The following is a 27,408-nucleotide window of genomic DNA, read 5'->3' as shown; positions in this document are numbered from 1 at the left end:
CATACTTTTGGTCATGCAGTGTATTATTCCTGGTAAAAAAATACAAAATAAGCACGTGCAGAATTTAATTCCATCACAATCCAATTCCATGTATTCAATACAAAGGCTGGTTTGCTCATAGTTTTCTAGACCATTGCACAGAAACACGATCCACAATAGAAATAAGGAAAGGTGTACACAATGGAGGAACACAACTGATATGAATTTATAGGCCTCAATCAAATCACATTTTATGCACCGAATACAACAGGTGTAGACATTACCGTGAAATGTTTACTTATAAGCCCTTAACTAACAATGCAGGTTTTTTTTAACGAGTTTAAGAAAATATTTACTAAATAAACTCAAGTTAAAAAAGTAACACAATAAAATAACAATAACAATGCTATATAAACAGGGGGTACAAGTTAGACAAGGTAATTTGAGGTAATATGTACATGTAGGTAGGGGTGAAGTGACTGTGCATAGATAATAAACAGCGAGTAGCAGCAGCAGCGTAAAAAAAAATCCACATCGAAGCAATGCTCAATAGAGGAAGGTCACAATGTCGAAGATGATGATTTAGGAGTAACGCATTTTCTGCATCTGCATGTCCACAATATTGTCAAAATGATATATCGTACACGGTATGACACTAACGGGGTGATTTAGAATTCCGTGCAGTAGTATTTACCGATTGCTGGAAACGTTGAACACAATTGCACACATTTCTCTTCTGATGAGGACAATGCAGGGGCACAACTTTCATTGGGGATGAGGCTGACATGCCCCCCCCCCACATTCTGAAATTGCGATTTTGACCCCCCCCCCCCCCAGTTTTATCATTGGAATGTGATACAAAACCTGGTAAAGGTGTGCTTTAGGACCATTTTTTTAATGTATTTTTTTACCTTTATTTATACAGTTTTTTTTTATCGTTGAGATAATATCTCTTTTCCAATAGAGACCTGGTCCAATAGCAGCAAAACCATGCGGACGCCTCTGGGCGGTCGGGTAGGCTGTTGGAGTGTTAATACAATTGGATAAAATATATATATATACACTACCGATCAAAAGTTTAAGAACACCTACTCATCAAGGTTTATTTTTTTATTTTTACTATTTTCTACATTGTAGAATAATAGTGAAGACATCAAAACTATGAAATTACCCTTTGCCTTGATGACAGCTTTGCACACTTGGCATTCTCTCAACCAGCTTCATGAGGTAGTCAGTCACCTGGAATGCATTTCAATTAACAGGTGTGCCTTCATTAAAGTTAATTTGTTGAATTTCTTTCTTAATGCGTTTAGGCCAATCAGTTGTGTTGTGACATGGTATGGGGGGGAGGGGGGGGGGGGTATATATAGAATAGAGCCCTATTTGGTAAAATACCAAGTCCTTATTATGGCAGCTCAAATAGCTCAAATAGCTCAAATAAGCAAAGAGAAACGACAGTCCATCATTACTTTAAGACATGAAGGTCAGTCAATACAGAACATTTCAATAACTTTTAAAGTTTCTTCAAGTGCAGTCTCAAAAACCATCAAGCGCTATGATGAAATTGGCTCTCATGAGGACCTCCACAGGATGGAAAATCCAGAGTTACCTCTGCTGCAGAGTGTAAGTTCATTAGAGTTACCAGCCTCAGAAATTGCAGCCCAAATAAATGCTTCCCATAGTTCAAGTAACAGACATCTCAACATCTGTTCAGAGGAGACTGCGTGATTCAGGCCTCCATGGTCGAATTGCTGCAAAGAAGCCACGACTAAAGGACACCAATAAGAAGAAGAGACTTGCTTGGGCCAAGAAATATGAGCAATGGACAATAGACCGGTGGAAATTTGGTCTGGAGTCCAAATTTGAGATTTTTGGTTCCAACCGCCATGTCTTTGTGAGATGAGGTGTGGGTGAACGGATGATCTCTGCATGTGTATTTCCCACCGTAAAGCATGGAGGAGGAGGTGTTATGGTGTGAGGGTGCTTTGCTGGTGACACTGTCTGTAATTTATTTAGAATTCAAGGCACACTTAACCAGCATGCCTACCACAGCATTCTGCAGCAATACGCCATCCCATCAGGTTTGGGTTTAGTGGGGCTATCATTTGTTTTTCAACAGGACAATGACCCAACACACCTTCAGGCTGTGTAAGGGCTATTTTACCAAGAAGGAGAGTGATGGAGTGCTGCATCAGATGACCTGGCCTCCACAATCCCCCGACCTCAACCAAATTGAGATGGTTTGGGATGAGTCGGAATGCAGAGTGAAGGAAAAGCAGCCAACAAGTGCTCAGCATATATGGGAATTCCTTCAAGACTGGAAAGCATTCCAGGTGAAGCTGGTTGAGAGAATGCCAAGAGTGTACAAAGCTGTCATCAAGGCAAAGGGTGACTATTTGAAGAATCTAAAATCTTAAATATTTTTCGACACTTTTTTACTACATGATTCCATATGTGTTATTTCATAGTTTTCATGTCTTCACTATTATTCTACAATGTAGAAAATAGTAAAAATAAAGAAAAACCCTTGAATGAGTAGGTGTTCTAAAAATGTTGACCGGTAGTGTATATATACAGTATAAATATATATTATGTCCCCCCCACTTCTAAAACCAAAGTTGCGCCCCTGATACACTGTGTTATACTCTGTGAACAGAATACGTAACACTGAGTTTTGTATTCACTGATGACATTTGTATTTCAAGTTTTGTAAAAGGTGGTCCAAGACACGTAAGTCAGGCCCTTAGCCAAAACAAAAATGATCAGAAGTTCGGTAATTTGATCCTTGCCGTTCTGCTATTGATACGTTTTAACACAGATCATAAGATTGCTTCTCTTAATTGAGTTTGTTATAGAAAGTGTGGCATTAGTGGCTGTACTGAGAGAGATAATAGATATTACAGGAAGGGCTACAATGTTGTTCGGGTTGATGTCCCACGTAGATGAACATTTCCAGATGTATCATAATATTCAACGTTACTATAACATTATTATGTGGTCATCATAGTGGGAGGTAATAGTCTTCGCCTTCAGAACTAGAGAGAGAGACAGACCGGTCAGACGGCTGACTGAGCATGAGTGTGGGGTCAGAAGGTGAACACACTTATCGGAACCTCATCCTGGATGCAGAAAGTTGTTCAAACAAAGAGAGTAACCTTTAATGCTTTTCCTGCAGCTTCTACGTTTGCATTGATCCAGTTTAACCAAGCAGGGGTCGTTTGTTTCAGAGTGAATTCTAATGTGAGTTGATGGCAGGGCAGGGTAGAGACAGTGGTTGTAGAGTGGGGTCAGAATAGTAAGGGTGGTTATTAAAATGGGCTGGGTGGGGTGGGCAAGGTGAGGGGGGTGGTTTTTAAAAGCGAGGGGTACCAGGATGATAGTGTGCGGTGCCGACCCAGAGGGATTCCCCTGTAAGACAGCGTCTCCTCTCCAAAATACCATGTTCATCAGAGATCCCGAAAATGACTACTCCTCCTTCCCTCAGGTCACGTATATATCTATAATTTCACTAATGTGAAGACATACTTTTGTGTCCGCGCGTGTACGTGCGTGTTTATCTGTCTACGCTGAGTCATTTCCTGTATGATGATCACTTGTGGTTTTCCCTTTCACAAAAATGTCATTAATGAGAGAGACCTCAGTCAATCCTATGTCATCGCTCTCTATTTCTGTCTCTCTGTCTCTCTCTCTCTCATTCTGTCTCTCTCTCTTTCTGTCTCTCTCTGTCTCTCTCTCTCGTTCTGTCTCTCTCTCTTTCTGTCTCTGTCTCTCTCTCTGTCTCACTCTCTTTCTGTCTCTGTCTCTGTCTCTCTCTTGCTCTTTCTCGCTCTGTCTCTCTCTTTCTGTCTCTCTCTGTCTCTCTGTCTCTCTGTCTCTGTCTCACTTCTCTTTCTGTCTCTCTTTTTCTGTCTCTCTCTCTCTTGCTGTTGCTCTCTCGGTCTCTCTCTCTCTCTTGCTGTTGCTCTCTCGGTCTCTCTCTCTCTCTCTTGCTGTTGCTCTTTCGGTCTCTCTCTCTCTCTCTTGTTGTTGCTCTCTCGGTCTCTCTCTGTCTTACTCATATCACGAGCACACCCCTTACTAAGTCTCTGCTTTATCATGTATGTCTGGGATGTACTGTATATAGATTTCACAGAACCATGCCATTTCCTGAAACGTGATAACATTGCCTTGGCATGTGCACTCAGAGCTCATATAATCGTATTGTTAATGTATTAATTGTGTTTGTTACTTGCATTGTACTACTGTAATTGCCCACAGACGTAATGGAACCACTTAAGAAGTGAAGACATGACATCTTCCAGCTCGGTCTCTAGATATTATACACATGTACACAACGCACACACACACACAGGCACACGTGCCGCAAACACACTTACAACTGTTGAAATGCTTACATTAGCACACTTCGTGTGTATGCCACTAAGCGGGATTATAATAGCCATTATCATTACACCCTTAATAGTATGAGAGACCTAGTTTGTATTGATCTCTCAAATGCATCTTACTGTGTGTTTACCGCTCTGCGGAGCACTGTTCACATGTTGTGGGGTTCCGTTGGAATTTCAACGTGTGTGTAGGTCGAAGGCGATTTGAGGTAAGCGTTTTGTGTTCACATGTAGTGAGACACTCGTGTCAGAAGTAAGAGGGGAGAACAGTTTTGATGGGAAAGGGAGGGGCTCAAGGGGCGGTCGGGAGATAGGGATTTGTGGTGAGGAGAGAGAGAGAGAGAGAGAGAGAAAGGACGCGATGGAGGAATAGAGAGATAGAGTTTTTTTTATTTCCGCTTCTTCTTTTTTTTCATTTGCAGGAGAAAAGGGGAGGTCCAGCATGATTACCCAGCGAACCAGAGAGGGACAGGGTGTTACAGAGAGAGGTACTAAAGAGGGTGAGAAGCAGAAGGATCGACGACACACAGAGGGACATTTTTGTGAGACGTCTTCTCAGCAGCATTGTGTGGCAACTGAAGCAGTATTTACACACTTGTTGGGCTCTCACTCACCCACCTGGAGAAACTCTGATGCAAAATAGACTTGCAGCTGTTTCGCACGTAGACACACGCACGCACACACAACCCATCTCTCAGGATGTCTTTGCTATGGGGCTTCATTACGGACTTCTTCACCTACGAGACAACCAAGTCTGTGGTGGTGAAGAGCTGGTCTGTTGGAATCATCAACCGCGTCGTACAACTGCTCATCATCATCTACTTCGTTTGGTCGGTACAACTTGTTTGTGTGCGTGTGTGTGTGTGTGTGTGTGTACGTGCGTGTGTGTGTATGATAATGTCGACCTCTCTTTGTCATCTTTCTTTCCCCCTTAATTCTTTCCTCTCCCAATGTATTGCTCCTGATCATTCTAGAACTATTGTTACTAATTGTCTTTCCTTACCCGCCCCCCTCCCTGTCATTCTCCATAACCTTTTCCTCCATCTGTCTTTCTTTCCTGTTTTGTCATTTAGGTGGGTCTTTTTACACGAAAAGGCATACCAGGTGAAAGACTCTGGCATCGAGTCTTCTGTCATGACTAAGGTGAAGGGCTTCGGTTACCATAACAACCGTGTGATGGATGTGGCGGATTATGTCGCCCCTACGCAGGTCTGTGACACCCAGACGCCTAACCGTGACCTCTTACCTTTGACCCTAAACTAAAACAACACAGAAGTTATACTGCAGTGGTAACATACTTACTGTACACAACTTGTATATTATAACTGTACACTGTGTAATATACACTGAGTATACCTAACACTAGGACCGTCTTCCTAATATTGAGTTGCACCCCAGAACAGCCTCAATTCGTCGCAGGCATGGACTCTACAAGGTGTCAACCTTCCACAAGGATTGCTGGCCCATGTTGACTCCGATGCTTCCCACAGTTGTGTCAGGTTGACTGGATGGATGTCCTTCGGGTGGCGAACCAGTCTTGAAACACGCAAGAAACTGTTAAGGGTGAAAAACCCAGCAGCATTGCAGTTCTTGACACACTCAAACCGGTGTGCCTGGCACCTACTACCATACCCCGTGAGAAGGAAATTACATATTTTGTCTTGCCCATTCACCCTCTGACTGGCGCACATACACAATCCATGTCTCACTTGTCTCAAGGCCTTAAAATCCTTCTTTAACCTGTCTCCTCCCCTTCATCTACACTGATTGAAGTGGATTTAACAAGTGACATCAATAAAGGATCATAGCTTCCACCTGGATTTACCTGGTCAGTCTGTGTCTCCAGCCACCCAAGTCATAGACTGTTTTCTCTGCTACCGCATGGCAAGCGGTATCGGACCGCCAAGTCTAGGTCCAAGAGGCCTCTAAACAGTTTCTACCCCAAGGCCATAAGACTCCTGGACAGCTAATCAAACGGCTACCCAGACCCCTCTTTTACACTGCCGCTACTCTCTGTTTATAATCTATGCATCGTCACTTTAACTCAACCTACATGTACATTTTACCTCAGTTACCTCGACTAACCGGTGCCCCCACATATTGACTCTGTACCGGTACTCCCTGTGTGTAGCCTCGCTTGTTATTTTACTGCTTCTGTTCAATTATTTGCTACTTTTATTTTCTATTTTCTGTTTTTTACTTAACACTTTATTATTATTTTTTACTTCTTAAAGCACTGTTGGTTAAGGGCTTGTAAGTAAGCATTTATGGGGCGGCAGGGTAGCCTAGTGGTTAGAGCGTTGGGCTAATAACCGGAAGTTCAAATCCCCGAGCTGACAAGGTACAAATCTGTTGTTCTGCCCCTGAACAGGCAGTTAACCCACTGTTCCTGTTCCTCCGTCATTGAAAATAAGAATTTGTTCTTAAATGACTTGCCTAGTTAAATAAAGGTCAAATAAATACGATTTCACTGTAAGGTTGTTGTATTTGGCGCATGTGACAAATTCAATTTGATTTGATTTGTCATGGGAGGAGCATATGTTGATTAAACGTTATTAAGCCGCAATACACACACAAAAACTCGCCCAGACAGCCGAAGTGTGGTACAAGAAGTCTATAGATACTTGATATAATGTCATTGAGCATTTCACTGTGGTAAACACTTAAAGGGAAGTGCTTGGTGTGAGGTGATGATGGGAAACTAAATGAAGTCCTTTGGTTGTGTAGAATAAGTGTCTGAGTGGTTCATCAGAGTACATTAGTTAGCATTAGCCCAAGAAAACTGGTTAAGTAACATGGCAAAAAAAAAAACGAGTTGCTAATGATAGCAAGAACAACAAAAAAGATGGCGTTGGTTGAGGCTTTTAGATGGTTTCAGCAGTAGGCCTGATAGGTTGACTTGATGACGTTTAGGCTAAAGTGCTGGTTTGTATATGTGCTGACAGGGTGCCGCAGTGTTCTGCATCATCACCAAGCTCATCGTCACGGAGGAACAATTCCAAGGCTTCTGCCCTGAGGTGAGTGCATTTCAGTCCAGTATACATGTACCGTGTTACCTACCTGCTCCAGTTCTCTATACCATGGTTTTAACAATACAACGTACTCTACTCTGCAAAGCCCCCACCCGTACCATTAACAAGAGCTGAGGCATTTAATATTGGGTGGTGACAGAGCTGCTGGTCGAGGGCCAATGCTATTAACACCTGTGTATCTGTTCTTTGTGTGTTCAGAGTGACGTGAAGTACGAGTGTGAAACAGATGAAGACTGTGACAAGCATTTAGGGAGCTTCCTTGGAAACGGCGAGTTTCAACTATTTCCTCTTCTTGTTTTCTCCACCATTCCCTTCCTGGGACTCCGTTGATCCTTCCTCCTCTCTCTCTCTCTCTCTCTCTCTCTCTCTCTCTCTCTATCTCTCCTTCTCTCTCTCTCTCTCTCTCTATCTCTCTCTCTCTCTCTCTCTCTCTCTCTTTCTCTCTCTCTCTCTCTCTTTCTCTCTCTCCTTCTCACTCTCTCTCTCTCTCCCTCAATTCAATTCAATTTAAGGGGCTTCATTGGCATGGGAAACATATGTTTACATTGCCACGGCAAGTGAAATATATAATAAACAAAAGTGAAATAAACAATAGAAATGAACAGTAAACATTACACTCACAGAAGTTCCAAAAGAATAAAGACATTACAAAGGTTGTATTATGTATATATACAGTGTTGTAACGATGTGCAAATGGTTAAAGTACAAAAGGGAAAATTAATTCACATAAATATAGGTTGTATTTACAATGGTGTTTGTTCTTCACTGGTTGCCCTTTTCTTGTGGCAACAGGTCACATATCTTGATGCTGTGATGGCACACTGTGGTATTTCACCCAATAGATATGGGAGTTTATCAAATCAGGTTTGTTTTCTAATTCTTTGTGGATCTGTGTAATCTGAGGGAAATATGTGTCTCTAATATGGTCATACATTTTGCAGGAGGTTAGGAAGTGAGGGCAGTTTACAACTCATTTTGTGGACAGAGTGCACATAGCCTGTCTTCTCTTGAGAGCCAGGTCTGCCTACGGCAGCCTTTCTCAATAGCAAGGCTATGCTCACTGAGTCTGTACATAGTCAAAGCTTTCCTTAGGTTTGGGTCAGTCACAGTGGTCAGGTATTCTGACACTGTGTACTCTCTGTACTCTCTGTTTAGTTCTAGTTTGCTCTGTTTTTTGTAAATTCTTTCCAATGTGTCAAGTAATTATCTTTTTGTTTTATCATTATTTGGTTGGGTCTAATTGTGTTGCTGTCCTGGGGCTCTGTGGGATCTGTTTGTGTTTGTGAACAGAGCCCCAGGACCAGCTTGCTTAGGGGACTCTTCTTCAGGTTCATCTTTCTGTAGGTGATGGCTTTGTTATGGAAGGTTTGGGAATCACTTCCTTTTAGGTGGTTGTAGAATTTAACGGCTTTATGCTGGATTTTGATAATTAGCGGGTTTCGGCCTTATTCTGCTCTGCATGCATTATTCTGTGTTTTACGTTGTACACAGAGGACATTTTTTAAGAATTCTGTATGCAGAGTCTCATATTTGGTGTTTGTCCCATTTTGTGAATTCTTGGTTGATGAGCAGACCCCAGACCTCACAACCATAAAGGGCAATGGGTTCTATAACTGATTCATGTATTTTTAGCCAGATCCTAATTGGTATATCGAATTTTATGTTCCTTTTGATGGCATAGAAGCTTTTGATGGCATAGAAGCTTTTGATGGCATTTCACAGCTTTGTGGAAGTTACCTGTGGCGCTGATGTTCAGGCCAAGGTATGTATCGTTTTTTATGTGCTCTAGGGCAACGGTGTCTAGATGGAATTTGTATTTGTGGTCCTGGCAACTGGACATTTTTTGGAACACCATTATTTTTATCTTAATGAAATTTACTGTCAGGGCCAGCAAACAGTAGACATTTGACTTCAGATTCTAGTAGGGTGTTGCCGGGTGCTGCAGACTGTTCTAGTGTCCACGCCAATTCATTGATATATATGTTGAAGCGGGTGGGGCTTAAGCCGCATCCCTGTCTCAACCCACAGCCCCGTGGGAATAAATGTGTGCCTATTTTAACCCCACACTTGTTGTTTGTGTACATGGATTTCATAATGTCGTATGTTTTTCCCCCAACACCACTTTCCATCAGTTTGTATTGCAGACCCTCATGCCAAATTGAGTCAAAGGCTTTTTTTGAAATCAGCAATGAATGAGAAGACTTTACCTTTGTTTTGGTTTGTTTGTTTGCCAGTTGGTGTGTGCAGGGTGAATACATGGTCTGTCGTATGATAATTTGGTAAAAAAAACCCATTTGAAATTTGCTCAGTACATTGTTTTCACTGAGGAAATGTATGAGTCTGCTTTTAATGATAATGCAGCGGATTTTCCCAAGGTTACTGTTGACACATATCCCACAGTAATTATTGGGATCAAATTTGCCTCCACTTTGTGGATTGGGGTGATCAGTCCTTGGTTTCAAATTTTGGGGAAGATGCCAGAGCTAAGGCTGATATTAAAGAGTTTTAGTATAGCCAATTGGAATTTGTTGTCTGTATATTTGATCATTTCATTGAGGATACCATCAACACCACAGGCCTTTTTGGGTTGGAGGATTTTTATTTTGTCCTGTAGTTCATTCAAGGTAATTGGAGAATCCAATGGGTTCTGGTAGTCTTTAATAGTTGCTTCTAAGATTTCTATTTGATCATGTACAGTGGGGCAAAAAAGTATTTAGTCAGCCACCAATTGTGCAAGTTCTCCCACTTAAAAAAGCGAGAGAGGCCTGTAATTTTCCTCATAGGTACACTTCAACTATGACAGACAAAATTAGGGAAAAAAATCCAGAAAATCACATTGTAGGATTTTTTATGAATTTATTTGCAAATTATGGTGGAAAATAAGTATTTGGTCACCTACAAACAAGCAAGATTTCTGGCTCTCACAGACCTGTAACTTCTTCTTTAAGAGGTCGCCACAGACTAGTACATGTCCCTGGGCCTGGAAATGATTGATTTCCCCCACCAGGATGGAGAAGTTATCTTCCTTAAAGTATGGGGATTCTAGTCGGGGGATATAGGTAGCACACAGGAGGACATTGTTCTCTGTTAAGATCATTTCCTTTTGAATTTCTAGCCAAATGTAAAATACTCCTGTTTTGATGAATTTAATGGAGTGAGTTAGGTCTGCTCTATAACAAATTAGCATACCCCCTTAGTCTTTTCCCTGTTTCACACCTGGTAGTTTGGTGGATGGGACTACCAGCTCTCTGTAACTAGAGGGCAACCAGTGGGTCCGTCTCCTCTATACCATGTTTCTTGTAGGATGACAATGTCTGTATTTCCGATTTCTTTGATGAAGCCCAGGTCCTTGCTCTTTAGGCCAGAGGCAGATGACCTCAGGCCTTGGATATTCCAGGATGAGATAGTGAAGGCTTTGTGTTCCATAAAGTGTCCAATGTTGTTGGTCGTGTGGTTTGGCCTCAGGCCAGTTAGTGTTAGTATGGCCTGCTAAGCACCTGGTACATGCTATTGGCTTAGGCTAGTGTAAGAGTGGGGGCTGGGCCTGTTTGCCTGCTCACGGACGTATGTGTGACTTCCATGTTGAGGCCCTCTTTGCGGGGGTGGGGTGCATGGGGTGGGCAGGAGGGGCATAGGTCTGATCTGAGGGGGCCTAAATGGGGTGTGGGCATGGTTGATTTGGGGGGGTTGATTGGTTGGGGTGGGGGTGTGGATGTGGCTGGTGGTGTTGTGGCCTGGATGTAGATCCTCTCGGCATGGGTCCTCTATGTGTAGGTCCCGGGGGGGTCCCGCAGGTCTGGGAGAGTGTCTCTCCGGTCTGGGTGGGGTGTCTATTGATCTGTTGCTCCTGTGTGAAGTGTTGGGGCTGTGTTTGAGAGCGATGTCCTTTAGGGTCAGGGCAAAGGTGGGCACTGCTGCCTTGTATAGGTGGACCTGGTCATAAAGGCTGCTCAAGTCCAGGGTGGAGTGGTGGGCCAGGTAAACATTTGGTTTTGAGGCACAGTCATGGGAAATACTTGTGTTTACCCGCTGTATTGTGGCAGGGTGGAAGTCTCTTCGTGGTAGCAGGGTGGAGATAACCACTTGTGCATTGGGGAAAGTAGAACAAGCTTTTTCAATCACTCCCTTGAGTGTTGTGGCCACCCTTTCCTACTGTGCTCTCAGGTCGTTTGTGCCTGTGTGTTTTATTATGTGGCTGGGTGACCCTAGTTGGTCCTCAGACAGAAGGTCTAGGGCGCGCTGGGTGTTTGGACACCAGAGTTTAGACAGTCTGTGTTTGGGGAAAAGTTTTTCTTGTATATATTTCCTGTTTGAGTCCATAAGGAGAACAATCTGTGTCTTGTGTATGTCCTCAGTGGGTTTGGGGGGGGGGGGGGTGTCAGGAGGGCTATCAGGGTGGCTGACAAGGGGAGGGTGCTCAGGGGGCGTGAGATCCTCTGGGCTTGGGATTCTTCATTTGTCTGTCCCGCTGTGATGTCGACGTGGTCAGGGTCTGGGGTGGACTGTTCTGCTGTGGAGTCGAGACTTTTGTTGGGAGCTGAGTTGGGCTGTTCTGCTGGCTTCTCTGCAGGTGTGGCCACCTCTCTAGTGGGTTGTTCTCTGTCACATGCCATCCCCCTCACCCTCTCCTCCAGCAGTCTGATCCTCTCCTCTAGTGCTCTGTTCTTCTCCTGCTCCTGATTTTTCTCCTGTGGAAGTTTTCTCACCACAGTCCAGAGTGCAGATTTGTCTCTCTCCACCTCCAGCTCTCCGGGTCTCCGGGTCTGGTTGTTGTTTAGCTGGACAATTTTTTTGTGCTCACTGGAGTGTGTTCACCTGCTGTTCCAGCTTCACTTGCCTTACCTCCAGCTGGGTGAATGTATCCTTCATTTCAATGAGGGAGTAGTACTCTGTGCTGGGAGGTTGACTTTCCGCTTGGGGTTGCTCATCTGTGGGGTTATATAATGAAGAGGTCTGGTCTGACCTGCTCAGGATGGGCGTATCTTTCTTGAGGGAGAGCTTCTCCTCCTGAGCTAATTCTTTGATTAGGTGAAAGTCCAGCTGAAACTGTTTGGGTTTTCCCTATACCAGTACTGTTCCAGACTTAGAGATTTATATTAGCCTTCTTCATCACACTGTCTGTGTGGGTGGACCATTTCAGTTCGTCTGTGATGTGTAAGCCGAGGAACTTAAAACTTTCAACCTTTTCCACTGCTGTCCCATTGACGTGGATAGGGGAGGTTGACTTTCCGCTTGGGGTTGCTCATCTGTGGGGTTGTTTCTTGAAGTCCACGATCATCTCCTTTGTTTTGTTGACATTGCGTGAGAGGTTGTTTTGCTGACACTACACTCCGAGTGCCCTCACCTCCTCCCTGTAGGCTGTCTCGTTGTTGTTGGTAATCAAGCCTGCTACTGTTGTGTCATCTGCAAACTTGATGATTGAGTTGGATGCGTGCATGGCCATGCAGTCATGGGTGAATAGGGAGTACAGGAGGGGGCTGAGCACGCACCCTTGTGGGGCCCCAGTGTTGAGGCGAAGTGTAGATGTTGTTACCTACCTTCACCACCCGGGTGCGGCCCATCAGGAAGTCCAGGACCCAATTGCACAGGGTGGGGTTGAGACCCAGGGCCTCAAGCTTAATGATGAGCTTTGGAGGGTACTCTAGCCTTTAGCTCAGTGCAGATGTTGCCTGTAATCCATGGCTTCTGGTTGGGATATGTACGTACGGTCACTGTGGGGACGACATCGTCGATGCACTTATTGATGAAGCCGGTGACTGAGGTGGTATACTCCTCAATGCCATTGGATGAATCCCAGAACATATTCCTGTCTGTGCTAGTAAAACAGTCCTGTAGCTCTCTCTCACTCACTCACTCAATCATGCTCTCTCTCTCTTTCTTTCTCTCTCTCTCTCTCTCTCTCTCTCTCCCTCTTTATCGCTCTCTCCTCCATAGGAATAATAACTGGTGCCTGTGTGAACTCTTCTGAAGGAGGCCGCTGTGAGATGGAGGGTTGGTGCCCTGCTGAGAATGACAAAGTCATAATGTAAGACCTCTCTTTCATTTTCTCTATCTCTCTTTCTCTCTCTCGCTCTGTCTCATAAAGAAAGCTGCTTCATATAGACCACAATATTATGAACATATGATATGTCATGTTTACAACTTGTGCATCCCACCTACCTAAGTCCTTCTTCTCTCTCTCTTTTTTCTCCCTTACCCTTTCTCAGGCAACCAATGATGGAGGTCGAAAACTTCACCATCTTCATCAAGAACAGTATCCGCTTCCCTATGTTCAACGTCACCAGGTGAGTCCGACACACCTCTCATTCCTGGGGCTGTATTGGGGAATCAAATCAAATCAAAATTGAATTGATTTATATAGCCCTTCATACATCAGCTGATATCTCAAAGTGCTGTACAGAAACCCAGCCGAAAACCCCAAACAGCAAGCAATGCAGGTGTAGAAGCACGGTGGCTAGGAAAAACTCCCTAGAAAGGCCAAAACCTGGGAAGAAACCTAGAGAGGAACCAGGCTATGAGGGGTGGCCAGTCCTCTTCTGGCTGTGCCGGGTGGAGATTATAACAGAACATGGCCAAGATATTCAAATGAACAAAGGGAAGACCTTTATGATGTTGTGTTAGAGTACTTTCAGGAGGTCTCACTCCAACTTTCTTGTCAAGGCGTTGCCCTCTCTTTTCTACCAAAGAAGGGGATTTGGCTCTATCACTCAAATTTGTACCTTCTCTCTCCCACAGAGGGAACTTCCCGTCATCGCTGAATACAACTTATATCAGGAGCTGTACATATGACCCGGAGCACAACCGTCACTGTCCCATCTTCAAGGTGGGAGATGTGCTGCGCTATACTGGACAGAACTTCTCCACCATCGCTCAGACAGTGAGACTCATCTCCTCCCCTCTTCATCATCATCTCCTCTATCTCCATCTCTCTCCCCCGAAGGTCTCCCATCTTTCTTTTCTCTCCTCTCCCTCTCTCTTATATTCTGCTTTCTCAACCTCTCTCTTTCCCACCTCTCCCTCTCCATTTTATACATCTCCAGTCCCACCTGCTTGTCCCTACCTTTCCTCTCCCCCCTCCTCACCTATCTGTCCTTCTCTTCTTTTCCCTCCCTCTGTCTCCCTCTATCAGGGTGGAGAGATCGGGATCAATATTGAATGGGAGTGTAATCTGGATGAGTCAGAAGAAAGATGTGAACCACATTACTCCTTTACGCGACTTGATGCTGTGTTTCAGAAGAACGCCATCTCTCAGGGATACAACTTCAGGTACTGTAACCCCTTTCAGTTTAGTACTGTTCAAGAGACTCCCCGTCTTTCTTCCTCCTTCTCCCCGTCCTCTTTCTTTTCCCCTCTCCATCCTTCTTACCCCCCTCCTCCTCTCGTTTTATTTCTCTGTTCATTGACACGGTCTCCCCCTCTCTCACCATCCACAGATTTGCCAAATATTACAAAACGGAGAACGGTATAGAGAATCGGACGAACTTCCGCACTCTCCACAAGGCCTACGCCATCCGCTTTGACATCCTGGTCACTGGGCTTGTGAGTGTGGATTAGGGTGTGTGTGCGTGTACCTGTTATCTGTGTATTATAGGGGATTCATCTGTCTTTGTCCTTTCAGGCAGGGAAGTTCAACACAGTTCCTACTCTGATCAACCTGGTGGCAGCCTTTACCTCTGTGGGACTGGTAAGGCTTCTGTACTCAGACTGTATGCTTTAAAAGGAGGTCATGCAATACGTTTGGAATGTTACCTCCATCAACCCTAGAATCGAGGCAAGTATTTCAGGATTTTTTAGGTAAACTTGTGTAACTGTCTTTGTTCTGATATGCTGCAGGGTACGGTCCTCTGTGATATCATCCTCCTGAACTTCCTGAAGGGGGCGGACCAATACAAGGCCAAGAAATTTGAAGAGGTTTTTTTTTTAATTGCTCAGATAAAAGCATATTTTCTTTGTGTTATACTGTAAGTAATTTGTGTGTGGGAGAGAGAGCTGAAGAGCATCTCGAGACAGTCTTATTCTCTCTCTCTCTCTCTCCCTCTCTTCCTCTCCCTAGGTTTCTGAGTCACAGATACAGATATTACTCTCCCGAGAAAGTTGCAGCCAGCTGTCAAACAAAGCAGAGGAGAAGATTTCAGATGACTCGGGAGCTGTCTCCCTTTACCTGGACCAGCAGCTTTGAGTGACAGTCCACTTCAACCAATCGGCAGAGAGGATCCTCCACCACGTCCTTATTTTATTAGCAGCTGTTGATAAGTCCTATGTTGATGTGAGGGAAGGTAACGATTTAACGTCTGAGGAACTTTTAAAATGTTGTTTTGGGGCAAACTATTTCTGAACTCTACTGTAGCTTAAAATAACTTTATAAACAGTTACACCAAATACATAAGAGCTCTGCCCTGGTCCCATTGCTTTTGTACATATACATATACATATACATTGCTTTTGTACTATGTAGGTCATATGTTACATTTACCTGGCCTCATCCCTTTCTTCATCTCTGTCTTGCTCTCATAACCTCCATTTGTGATGTTCTATAACGGCAGGGTAGTCTAGTGGTTAGAGTGTTGGACTAGTAACCGAAAGGTTGCAAGTTCAAATCCCCGAGCTGACAAGGTACAAATCTGTCGTTCTGCCCCTGAACAGGCAGTTATCCCACTGTTCCTAGGCCGTCATTGAAAATAAGAATTTGTTCTTAACTGACTTGCCTAGTTAAGTTAAGGTAAAAAAAATTAAATAACGATGGGGGCGGGGGTTTAAAGGGGTATGAGAAGAGATGACGTGGTTCTATAATCATCTTGGACCCTCAAAAAACAACAGTAACCAGTAAATAAATTTGTCGGAATTGACTGATTTGTCGCGCCTGCTGTATTTTGTGTGTGATGCTATTGCAATACACACCCGATATACACACACATGCACACATAAAAACACACCTCCCATCACGGACCCATCTCAGCACTAATAGATCAGCTTAAGAGCATCTTAAATAGGACACTTCAGGATTTTGGCCTTGGTACTTGTGTGTCAGTGCTAACTAGCGGTAGTGCAATGACTGGAAGTCTAGGCGGACCAGGTGGACAGGGCTGGTCTGCCAGTTACATGGACGACAACCCAACTTGGGAGGGGATGAGGTTTCAGCGGGTGGAATAGTGGGAAACAATATAAAATATCATGGTACAGCTATATGGACACTCAATCATCATGGTACTTTTAATGGTAAGTTTACAAACATATATTATGATAAATTGAATTGAAACTTGTCTCATTATGGTAAATGGGGAAATAAGTATAGCCAGTTATATTTGTAATGGCTTAGCAGATAATGAGAAAAGACGATCAGTATTTACCTGGCTAAAAGAGAAGGAATATAGTATCTATTGTTTACAGGGAACTCATTCAACAATAGTAGATGGAGTTATACTTCTATGGGAAAAGAAACTCAAAACGGGTGACGATATTAATTAACAATCATTTTGATCCGAATGTGCCAATTGTCTGTTTGGCACAATTTGCACATTCGATCAAAATTATTGTTAATTAATATCGTTATTAGTGACCTAAGACAGGGAATTTTATTAGGATTAAATATCAGGAATTGTGAAAAACTGAGTTTAAATGTATTTGGCTAAGGTGTATGTCAACTTCCGACATCAACTGTAATAATTAATTTAACCTACAAACAAAACAAGACTCTATTATTATTGTGGGAGATATCAATAAGGTTTTAAATACCTCAATGAGATAGTGAATTATGTGAGTAGTAATTATAAGTGAAATAATCTCTCTGTAAACAATTGTTGGACAAATTACTTGTGTCATGCACAAAGTAGATATCCGAACTGGCTTGCCAAAACTATAGTTTGGTTGAAAAACAAGTTTTAATGACTCCAACCTAAGTGTGTGTAAACTTCCGACTTCAACTGTATATATTTTAAATAATATCATATACAGTTGAAGTTGGAAGTTTACATACACCTTAGCCAAATACATTTAAACTCAGTTTTTCACAATTCCTGACATTAAATCCTAGTAAAAATTCCCTGTCTTGGGTCAGTTAGGATCACCACTTTATTTTAAGAATGTGAAATGTCAGAAGAGTAGTAGAGAAAATTATTTATTTCAGCTTTATTTCTTTCATCGTATTCCCAGTGGGTCAGAAGTTTACCTACACTCAGATAGTACTTAGTAGCATTGCTTTTAAATTGTTTAACTTGGGTCAAACACTTTGGGTAGCCTTCCACAAGCTTCCCACAATAAATTGTGTGAATGTTGGCCCATTCCTCCTGACAAAGCTGATGTAACTGAGTCAGGTTTGTAGGCCTCCTTGCTCGCACATGCTTTTTCACTTCTGCCCACAAATTTTCTATAGGATTGAGGTCAGGGCTTTGTGATGGCCACTCCAATACCTTGACTTTGTTGTCCTTAAGCCATTTTGCCACAACTTTGGAAGTATGCTTGGGGTCATTATCCATTTGGAAGACCCATTTGCAACCAAGCTTTAACTTCCTGACTCATGTCTTGAGATGTTGCTTCAATATATCCACATAATTTTCCTACCTCATGATGCTATCTATTTTGTGAAGTGCACCAGTCCCTCTTGCAGCAAAGCACCCCCACAACATGATGCTGCCACCCCCGTGTTTCCAAATTGGGATGGTGTTCTTCGGCTTGCAAGCCTTCCCTTTTTTCCTCCAAACATAACGATGGTCATTATGGCCAAACAGTTCTATTTTTGTTTCATCAGACCAGAGGACATTTCTCCAAAAAGTATGCTCTTTGCCCCCATGTGCAGATGCAAACCGTTGTCTGTCTTTTTTATGGCGGTTTTGGAGCAGTGGATTCTTCCTTACTAAGTGGCCGTTCAGGTTATGTCGATATAGGACTCATTTTACTGTGGATATAGATACTTTGTACCTGTTTCCTTCAGCATCTTCACAGGGTCCTTTTCTGTTTTCCTGGGATTGATTTGCACTTTTCGCAACAAAGTACGTTCATCTCTAGGGGACAGAATGCGTCTCCTTCCTGAGTAGTATGACGGCTGCGTGGTCCCATGGTGTTATTTATTTGGGCTGCAATCTGAGGTGCAGTTAACGCTAATAAACATATCCTCTTTAGTAAAGGTATCTCTGGGTCTTCCATTGCTGTGGCGGTCCTCATGAGAGCCAGTTTCATCATAGCGCTTGATGGTTTTTGTGACTGCACTTGAAGAAACTTTCAAAGTTCTTGAAATGTTTCGGATTAACTGACCTTCATGTCTTAAAGTAATGATGGACTGTTGTTTCTCTTTGCTTATTTGAGCTGTTCCTGCCCTAATATGGACTTGGTCTTTTACCAAATAGTGCTCTCTAGCTATATACACCCCCCCCCCCCCCCCCCCATACCTTGTCACAACACAGCTGATTGCCTGAAATAGCATTAAGAAGGAAAGAAATTCAACAAATTAACTTAACTTAACTTGAAATGCATTCCAGGTGGCAACCTCATGAAGCTGGTTGAGAGAATGTCAAGAGTGTGCAAAGCTGTAGCTACTTTGAAGAATATCAAATATATTTTGATTTGTTTAACACTTTTTTGGTTACTACATGATTCAATATGTGTTATTTCATAGTGTTGATGTCTTCACTATTATTATACAATGTAGAAAATAGTCCAAATATAGAAAAAACCTTGAATGAGTAGGTGTGTCCAAACGTTTGACCGGTACTGTACATTACATACATATGATTTGCTGTATATGGATTATGGATTAGACAGACCAGCGGCTATTGAGATTTACATACAGAGAACAATCTGGAATATGCCTTGATTGTCCACAGTCTTAGTTCAGTTTCAGGCATGATCCTTGGCCTCTCTTCTCTTGTTGGGAAGAATGCCAGGATTTTTCTCTTTTTCATCCTAGTCTTTCTCTAATGTCACACTTTTCTTCCGGATGGATTGTTGACATATTCTTTCCCCTTCTTTCCTGTCTGTTGCATGCTCCCTCCAGTTGTCCATATGTTGTCAGAGAGGTTGAAACATCACTCTGGTGACTCAGCAGTGTCAAAAAACAGCTCAAACTCATTAGGTCTCTCTTTGTCTTGCTCACGATCAAATTCTCTCTCTCTCTTGTTTCCCTGTAGCCTAGCTCTATAAAAGGCACATTTTGGGTCTATTTTCGTGGTGAAGTTGTTCTTTCTTTTTCGCTCCTAGAGGGATCATGTCATCACTGGGAGGAGAGTGGAGGAATAAGCGTTTCACAGGCCTTACAGACAGACAGACAGACAGACAGACAGACAGACAGACAGACAGACAGACAGACAGACAGACAGACAGGCAGGCAGACAGGCAGGCAGACAGGCAGACACATCCAGACCAATGAGAAAGCCCAGAGAGGCTGGATAGCCTAACTACTCTATAGCCCTTGCCCTTTCATCCACAGGTGACAGTGACTCGGACTCTCTCCCTTTCTTTCTTTATCTCGATCACTCTCACTCTGTGTGCCTCTGTCACAGGTGCACACTGGCAAACTTCTGCTTTCTCTGCCCAGTGTGGTCAGAGAAAGCAATTTTTACATGTCTGAGCAAAGTAAGTTTGCCTCACGTTAGGAAAGACATTACTTCTATTGTTCCGCACAAAGATATGTGGCAAATGACAAAATCCTTCTTGTTCTTCTAGCTGAATTTTGATCATATTTAAGCAGTTTTTTGTCTCAGGAAAGACTGTCTGGGTTGGTAATACTCACTATAGAAATCAGTCAGGCACCCTACCTGGACCTACAGCCTGTGGCGAAAACATTTGCACACAAAAAAGGAAGCCTTCAGGACACCAGGGGAGTCTCTTAAATTGGATTTGACTTAATTTACCTTGAATATTGCAGCCCGTTTGTGTAGGCTACTAGCCAGACAAAACCAGCTGAGTTCAACAATAAATTGTGGAGGAATTTATCACGGCTATTTGATGTGTAATTTTTATAAAAAGTTCCTTAATAGCAGGTATATACATTAGCTATAGATCGTACACTGCATAATAAAACAGTCCCCAGTAAGCTCGTGTTTTCAGGGTGGACTGACTGTGTTATTTGGCATTAATAGACTGGTTTTACAACAACCTTCTATCCAAGCTGGGAGAGAGCGTGAGGACGGCTTATGTCCTGCAGGTTGATTAGAATTGATGTTGCACTGAACATTTATTTTACAATTTGCAATGTGTACATTTCTAACTTTAATCACTGAAAAAGTTATTCAATTATTGCCACCAGCCAGCAGTTGTGACACCATGTATAGCTTCGTGAAACGTTAGGCTTAACATGAGAAAATGATGACCAAATAGGCCTACCAATAAACCATTAGCTAAAGCAACACTATACATGCCCTGGCACCACAGAAAGGTATCATCGATTCTGTACTGAACAAAAATATAAACACGCAGCAAGTGTTGGTCCCATGTTTCATGAGCTGAAATAAAAGATCCCAGAACTTTTCCGTACGCACAAAAAGCTTATTTCTCTCAAATGTTTTGCTATAATTTGTTACACAGGTTCACCTTGTGCTGGGGACAATTAAAGGTCACTCTAAAATGTGCAGTTTTGTCACACAACACAATGCCACAGATGTCTCAAGTTTTGACGGGATGTGCAATTGGAATGCTGACTGCAGGAATGTCCACCGGAGCTGTTACCAGAGAATTGAATGTTAACTTCTCTGCCATAAGCCAACATAGTTTTAGAGAATTTGTTAGTACGTCCAACCGGCCTCACAAAAGCAGACCATGTGTAACCACGCCAGACCAGGACCTCCAGATCCAGCTTCTTAACCTGTGGGATCGTCTGAGAACAGTCACCCAGACAGCTGACGAAATAGTGTGATAATGTAATAAAGCCCTTTTGTGGGGAAAAACTAATTTTGATTGGCTGGGCCTGGCTCCCCAGTGGGTGGGCCTATGCCCCCCCAGGCCCGTCCATGGCTGAGCCGCAGCCCAGTCATGTGAAATCCATAGATTAGGGAGTACTGAATTTATTTCAATTGACTGATTTCCTTATATGAACTGTAATTTTGTTGACATTATAGCATGTAAAGTTGTTGACATTATAGCATGTTGCCTTAATATTTTTGTTCAGTAGACTTGTTACAACTTAGCATGTTACCTAACCCTTCCCCTAACCTTAAACGTAACCCTTTAACCTTACTCCTAACATTAACTCTAACCTTAACCCTAACCTAGCTAACATTAGCATTAGCCACTTAGCCACCATTAGAAACAACAAATGGAAAAAACAAATGGAATTTGTAACACATCATACCTATTGGAATTTGTGACAGCAAAGCCACTACACAACAGAACACTAAACAATACATTGTTTGCACTGTAATGGTGACAAACGGTGCCCACAAACTGTTAGGGCCTACATAAAGCTGTCCCAACAGCAGTCCCAACACCTTTCCACCGCTACACCTGGCTCTCAGTGGAGCCTTGTCTGGCAGCGAAACAGTTCATTCAGCCTCATTTACCGCCTTTAAAAAAAACATAGCTGATATGGCTGACTTGCTTTAACAAATGTGGTTCCTACTGACAATTGAGATGTACAAACTATGGCAAAAAGAGGACGACATGACTGCACGGCCAGGCACAGCTCCAACACCATCATTAAGTTTGCCGATGACACAACAGTGTGATCACCGACAACGACGAGACAGCCTAAAGGGAGGTCAGAGATCTGGCCATCTGGCCATTGCAAGGACAACAACCTCTCCCTCAACATGATCAAGACAAAGGAGATGATTGTGGACTACAGGAAAAGGAGGACCGAGCACGCCCCCATTCTCATCGACAGGGCTGAGGTGGAGCAGGTTGAGAGCATTGGTTGAGTTCCTTGGTGTCCACATCAACAACAAACTGGAATGGTCCAAACAGACCAATACAGTCGTGAAGAGGGCACGACAAAACCTATTCCCCCCTAGGAGACTGAAAAGATTTGGCATGGGTCGTCAGATCCTCAAAAGGTTCTACAGCTGCACCATCGAGATCATCACTGCCTGGTATGGCAACTGCTCGGCCTCCAACCGCAAGGCAGTACATCACTGGGGCTAAGCTGCCTGCCATCCAGGACCTCTACACCAGACGGTGTCAGAGGAATGCCCTAAAATTGTCTGTCTAGCTACACAGACTATTTGCATTGACCCCCCCACTTTTATGTCACTGCTACTCTCTGTTTATTATCTATGCATAGTCACTTTAAGAACTCCTGTACCGCCTGTATATTTTCTCGCTGTTGTTATTTTACTGCTGCTTTTTAACTACTTGTTACTTTTATTTTGTATTCTTCTTTTTTAAACTGCATTGTTGGTTAGGGGCTCGTAAGTAAGCATTTTACTGTAAGGTCTACCTACACCTGTTGCATTCGGCGCATGTGACTAATAACATTTGATTTGATTTGAGTTCTTGACACTCAAACCGGTGTGCCTGGCACCTACTACCATACCCCGTTCAAAGGCACATACGTATTTTCTCTTGCCCATTCAGGTACACACCATTCTCGGTGGACATGCTTTTCGCTGCAAGATGGCCATCAAGGTACAAAGACACATTAGTGTACTGATATATTTGTCATTTGTACTCAACCTGCCTCTCTCCCAGTGTGTGCAGGCTGTGTTCAGGTCCCTGTCGTCTCTGGAGAAGACAGTAGAGAAGTGTCACATTGAGCTGGATGGAAGAGTCTCACCTTCACCCTGCAGCGTAACATGGTAACGTGCAGTAAAACCATAGAGCAGTTTGATATAAAGAGAGTCAACCCCTTTAAACCTCCTCGCACCATTAGCTTTCCCCTAACTATGGCATATTGTGTGTGTGTGTGTGTGTGTGTGTGTGTGTGTGTGTGTGTGTGTGTGTGTGTGTGCCGTAGGGCGGCTGAAGACACACGACCTGTCATTCCAGGACAGTGCGAGTCTGCAGGCTGTGTTTGATAAAGAGAACCGTGCCAACGTGCTTCGTGCCCCCAGCCCTGGTCAGCACATTTCTCTCTCTCCTTCTCTCTCTTTCTCTCCCTCTCTCTCTCTCTCTCTTTCTCTCTCTCGTACTGCCTCTCCCTCTCTCTCTCTCCTTCTCTCTTTCTCTCCCTCCCTCTCTCTCTCTCTCTCTCTCTCTCATGCTGCCTCTCCCTCTCTCTCTCTCTCCTTCTCTCTCTTTCTCTCTCTCTCGTGCTGCCTCTCCCTCTCTCTCTCTCTCATCCTCTCTCTTTCTCTCCCTCTCTCTCTCTCTCGTGCTGTCTCTCCCTCTATCTCTCTCTCTCTCTTTCGTGCTGCCTCTCCCTCTCTCTCGATCTCTATCAGTCTGTCAATGTTCTTCTCCTCAGATCTTCCCTCGAAAGCGTCTCCTTGGTTTTCCTTCTTTTTGTCCTCCAGGTTGTGGTTGACACAGCGCTGCACTTCCCTTCCTCTCTGGAAGAGGTGAGTGTGTCAGTGAGTGGAGAATGAGTGTGGTTCAGGAACCATGTCGGTGAGGAGGCAGCTGAGGAGAAACTGTTTCTATTTTCGACCCTATTGAAGTGTTGAAGTGAGTAAAACATTTTTTTTAGTAAGTCAAGAACCATATTTTGTAAAATTATAGTAATTTTTAATATCCCCCCTCTCTCTCTATCTCTCTCTCTCTCTCTCTCTCTCTCTATCAGAGAAATCCAAAGCCATGCTGACTAAACTGTGTCTGAATTCTGATTCTGAGTTTGACCACTTTGCTGTCGGAGCTCAGACCAGCATAACCTTCTGCCTAAAGGAGCTGAGGGTATGTAGGGTTATGTCACTTGTCATATGGCTTACTACTGTTGTTATAATCTGGCTTGGCATGTCATAAGGGATTTAAAGGCATCATAGCAGGCCACTTAATGAAGTGTTACCTTGTCTTTCAAGGCTTGCTGGTGTTTGCAGAATCCACAGGTCTTCCTGTCTCATTGTATTTTGATGAGCGAGGCAGGTAAGGATACACATTCAAATCAAATCAAAGTTTATTTGTCACATGTGCCGAATACAACAGGTGTAGTAGACCTTACAGTGAAATGCTTAATTACAAGCCCCTAACTGTCACGGATCCCTCTGGAATTTTCATTGCACACACCTGGCCCTTATTCCCACTGATTGTACTTGTATAAGTGTGCCATTTGGTTTCCATTGGGCTGTCGTTTTTTGTTCCACTGTCCGTTGGTGTGTGTGAGTACCTGTGCTGTGTGTTTTGGCTTTGTGGATTGCGCAGATGATTATGGGTCTCGTCCCGTGTGTTAATCATTGTGCGCGTGTGTTGATTATTTGAGGTACTCCTCGCTCTTTTGTTTGGGTTTCAACCCTGCGTTTTGTTATTGTGTTTGTTTGGTCTTCGTCCTGTGCCTTTACACGGCACTCCGCAATTTGGGTACAATAAAGACTCCTGTTACGCATTCCTGCGTCTGTCTCCCGAATCATTTACCAACGTGACTCCAACCAACAATCCAACAAAAAAAATAACTGTTTAGAAAGTATTTAAGCTGAAGAAAAAAATGAATAAATAAAAAAGAAGAAAATAGATAATTAAAGAACAACAATAAAATAACAGTAGAGAGGCTATATACAGGGGGTACCAGTACAGAGTCAATGTGGAGGCTATATACAGGGGGTACCAGTACAGAGTCAATGTGGAGGCTATATACAGGGGGTACCAGTACAGAGTCAATGTGGAGGCTATATACAGGGGGTACCAGTACAGAGTCAATGTGGAGGCTATGTACGGGGGGTACCAGTACAGAGTCAATGTGGAGGCTATATACAGGGGGTACCAGTACAGAGTCAATGTGGAGGCTATGTACGGGGGGTACCAGTACAGAGTCAATGTGGAGGCTATATACAGGGGGTACCAGTACAGAGTCAATGTGGAGGCTATGTACGGGGGGTACCAGTACAGAGTCAATGTGGAGGCTATATACAGGGGGTACCAGTACAGAGTCAATGTGGAGGCTATGTACGGGGGGTACCAGTACAGAGTCAATGTGGAGGCTATATACAGGGGGTACCAGTACAGAGTCAATGTGGAGGCTATATACAGGGGGTACCAGTACAGAGTCAATGTGGAGGCTATATACAGGGGGTACCAGTACAGAGTCAATGTGGAGGCTATATACAGGGTGTACCAGTACAGAGTCAATGTGGAGGCTATATACAGGGGGTACCAGTACAGAGTCAATGTGGAGGCTATATACAGGGGGTACCAGTACAGAGTCAATGTGGAGGCTATATACACGGGGTACCAGTACAGAGTCAATGTGGAGGCTATATACAGGGGGTACCAGTACAGAGTCAATGTGGAGGCTATATACAGGGGGTACCAGTACAGAGTCAATGTGGAGGCTATGTACAGGGTGTACCTGTACAGAGTCAATGTGGAGGCTATATACAGGGGGTACCAGTACAGAGTCAATGTGGAGGCTATATACAGGGGGTACCAGTACAGAGTCAATGTGGAGGCTATATACAGGGGGTACCAGTACAGAGTCAATGTGGAGGCTATATACAGGGGGTACCAGTACAGAGTCAATGTGGAGGCTATATACAGGGGGTACCAGTACAGAGTCAATGTGGAGGCTATATACAGGGTGTACCTGAACAGAGTCAATGTGGAGGCTATATACAGGGGGTACCAGTACAGAGTCAATGTGGAGGCTATATACAGGGGGTACCAGTACAGAGTCAATGTGGAGGCTATATACAGGGTGTACCTGTACAGAGTCAATGTGGAGGCTATATACAGGGGGTACCAGTACAGAGTCAATGTGGAGGCTATATACCGGGTGTACCTGTACAGAGTCAATGTGGAGGCTATATACAGGGGGTACCAGTACAGAGTCAATGTGGAGGCTATATACAGGGTGTACCTGTACAGAGTCAATGTGGAGGCTATATACAGGGTGTACCTGTACAGAGTCAATGTGCGGGGGCACCGGTTAGTCGAGGTAATACGTACATGTAGGTAGAGGTAAAGTGTCTATGCATAGGTAATAAACAGAGAGCGTAAAAATGGGGGGGGGGGGGGGGGGGGGGGGGGGGGGACAATGGACACATATGAATATTAAGTTATTAGGACATTTTGTGTTTCCTGTGTATGACTAATTTGTGTGTGTATCTGTTTTTGTCTGCCTCGTGGTGTTAAGTGTAACAGACAGTGTTCTGGAGGTGAACTTCGTGCTCGCCACTCTCTGGCAACTCCAACCTCCGTCACCATAACATCAACAACACAAAACGGTAAATGAACATTAACTGTGAAACATTCAGAGCAGTCATACCTCTTTGTACAGGACCCTGCTCTTCACCCAGAATCCCCTCCTCTCTCCCCAGAGCTCGCTTGCCGCCAGCTCCTGACGACTCGACGAGTGACAACATCGACTCCTACCCCATCGCCATGGAGACCAGTGAATTAGCGGCTCCCTCCGGTACACCCGCAGCTCGGTCGGACCCCCTCGCCCAATCACAACCCAGCCACATGTAGCTTATCACAGTGCAAGGAAGAGGAGGAAGAGACAGAGGACACTGAAAGACCTCCCAGTAAAGTGGTGAGCTTTGTTGTCGAAGGGCTGAGTGGCACAACTGCTGGGTTCAAAATGTAAGACCAACCCCTCTCTCGCTCTCCCACTCAAATCGAATCAAATCTCTCCCTCTCTATCCCTGCTCTGTTCCGCTCCCTGTTTTTCGGGTCAGTCTGTCCCACTGATTCTCAACTGACCAATCAAAGGATCAAGAGCCAGGAAGTGCTGGCCAGCGACAGCGAGGATGATACCCCAGCAGCATCGCTGTGACATTGGGGTGTTGGAACAGGAGCACTGTGTGTTTGTGAGACTGTGTGTAAATCCATTTCACACCACTTATGGAATCCCTTTGAGGACAAATATTTAAAGAGATTCAGCCTTTTTATTGGACCATGATGATGACATCACCCCGGGGACTCCGGAGTTATGAGGAATTGAACAACTAGCACTTCCTGTTTATGTTGGCATGTCAATGATCAATGTACACAAGCCCTAGAAT

The 27,408-nt window shown here is 43.8% G+C and overlaps 1 protein-coding gene and 1 pseudogene across 1 annotated transcript; both read left to right on the top strand.

Moving 5' to 3' along the window:
* Positions 1-4,803: 4,803 nt before the first annotated feature.
* Positions 4,804-16,287, top strand: LOC110505034 (P2X purinoceptor 3). The gene is made up of 12 exons (XM_021583975.2): positions 4,804-5,194; positions 5,438-5,573; positions 7,310-7,381; positions 7,595-7,664; positions 13,331-13,421; positions 13,603-13,680; positions 14,132-14,273; positions 14,526-14,662; positions 14,830-14,935; positions 15,015-15,080; positions 15,230-15,307; positions 15,450-16,287. The coding sequence occupies exons 1-12, from the start codon at positions 5,064-5,066 to the stop codon at positions 15,573-15,575; spliced, it is 1,233 nt and encodes a 410-aa protein (XP_021439650.1). The 5' UTR covers positions 4,804-5,063; the 3' UTR covers positions 15,576-16,287.
* Positions 16,288-21,333: 5,046 nt separating this feature from the next.
* On the top strand, positions 21,334-27,396 carry LOC110505033 (annotated as a pseudogene).
* Positions 27,397-27,408: the final 12 nt, after the last annotated feature.

This window comes from Oncorhynchus mykiss, chromosome 31 (assembly GCF_013265735.2).
Source record: "Oncorhynchus mykiss isolate Arlee chromosome 31, USDA_OmykA_1.1, whole genome shotgun sequence".
Classification (NCBI taxonomy): Eukaryota; Metazoa; Chordata; class Actinopteri; order Salmoniformes; family Salmonidae; genus Oncorhynchus; species Oncorhynchus mykiss.
The sequence above is the reverse complement of the archived record's forward strand: the minus strand, read 5'-3'. Positions and strand labels throughout refer to the sequence as shown.

Bases quoted from the DNA above. Each gene is read 5' to 3' on its own strand.
- LOC110505034 (XM_021583975.2), top strand. From the start codon at position 5,064: ATGTCTTTGCTATGGGGCTTCATTACGGACTTCTTCACCTACGAGACA. The intron at 7,382-7,594 runs GTGAGTGCATTT...TTGTGTGTTCAG, and splicing joins TCCAAGGCTTCTGCCCTGAG to AGTGACGTGAAGTACGAGTG. The intron at 14,274-14,525 runs GTGAGACTCATC...TCCCTCTATCAG, and splicing joins TCTCCACCATCGCTCAGACA to GGTGGAGAGATCGGGATCAA.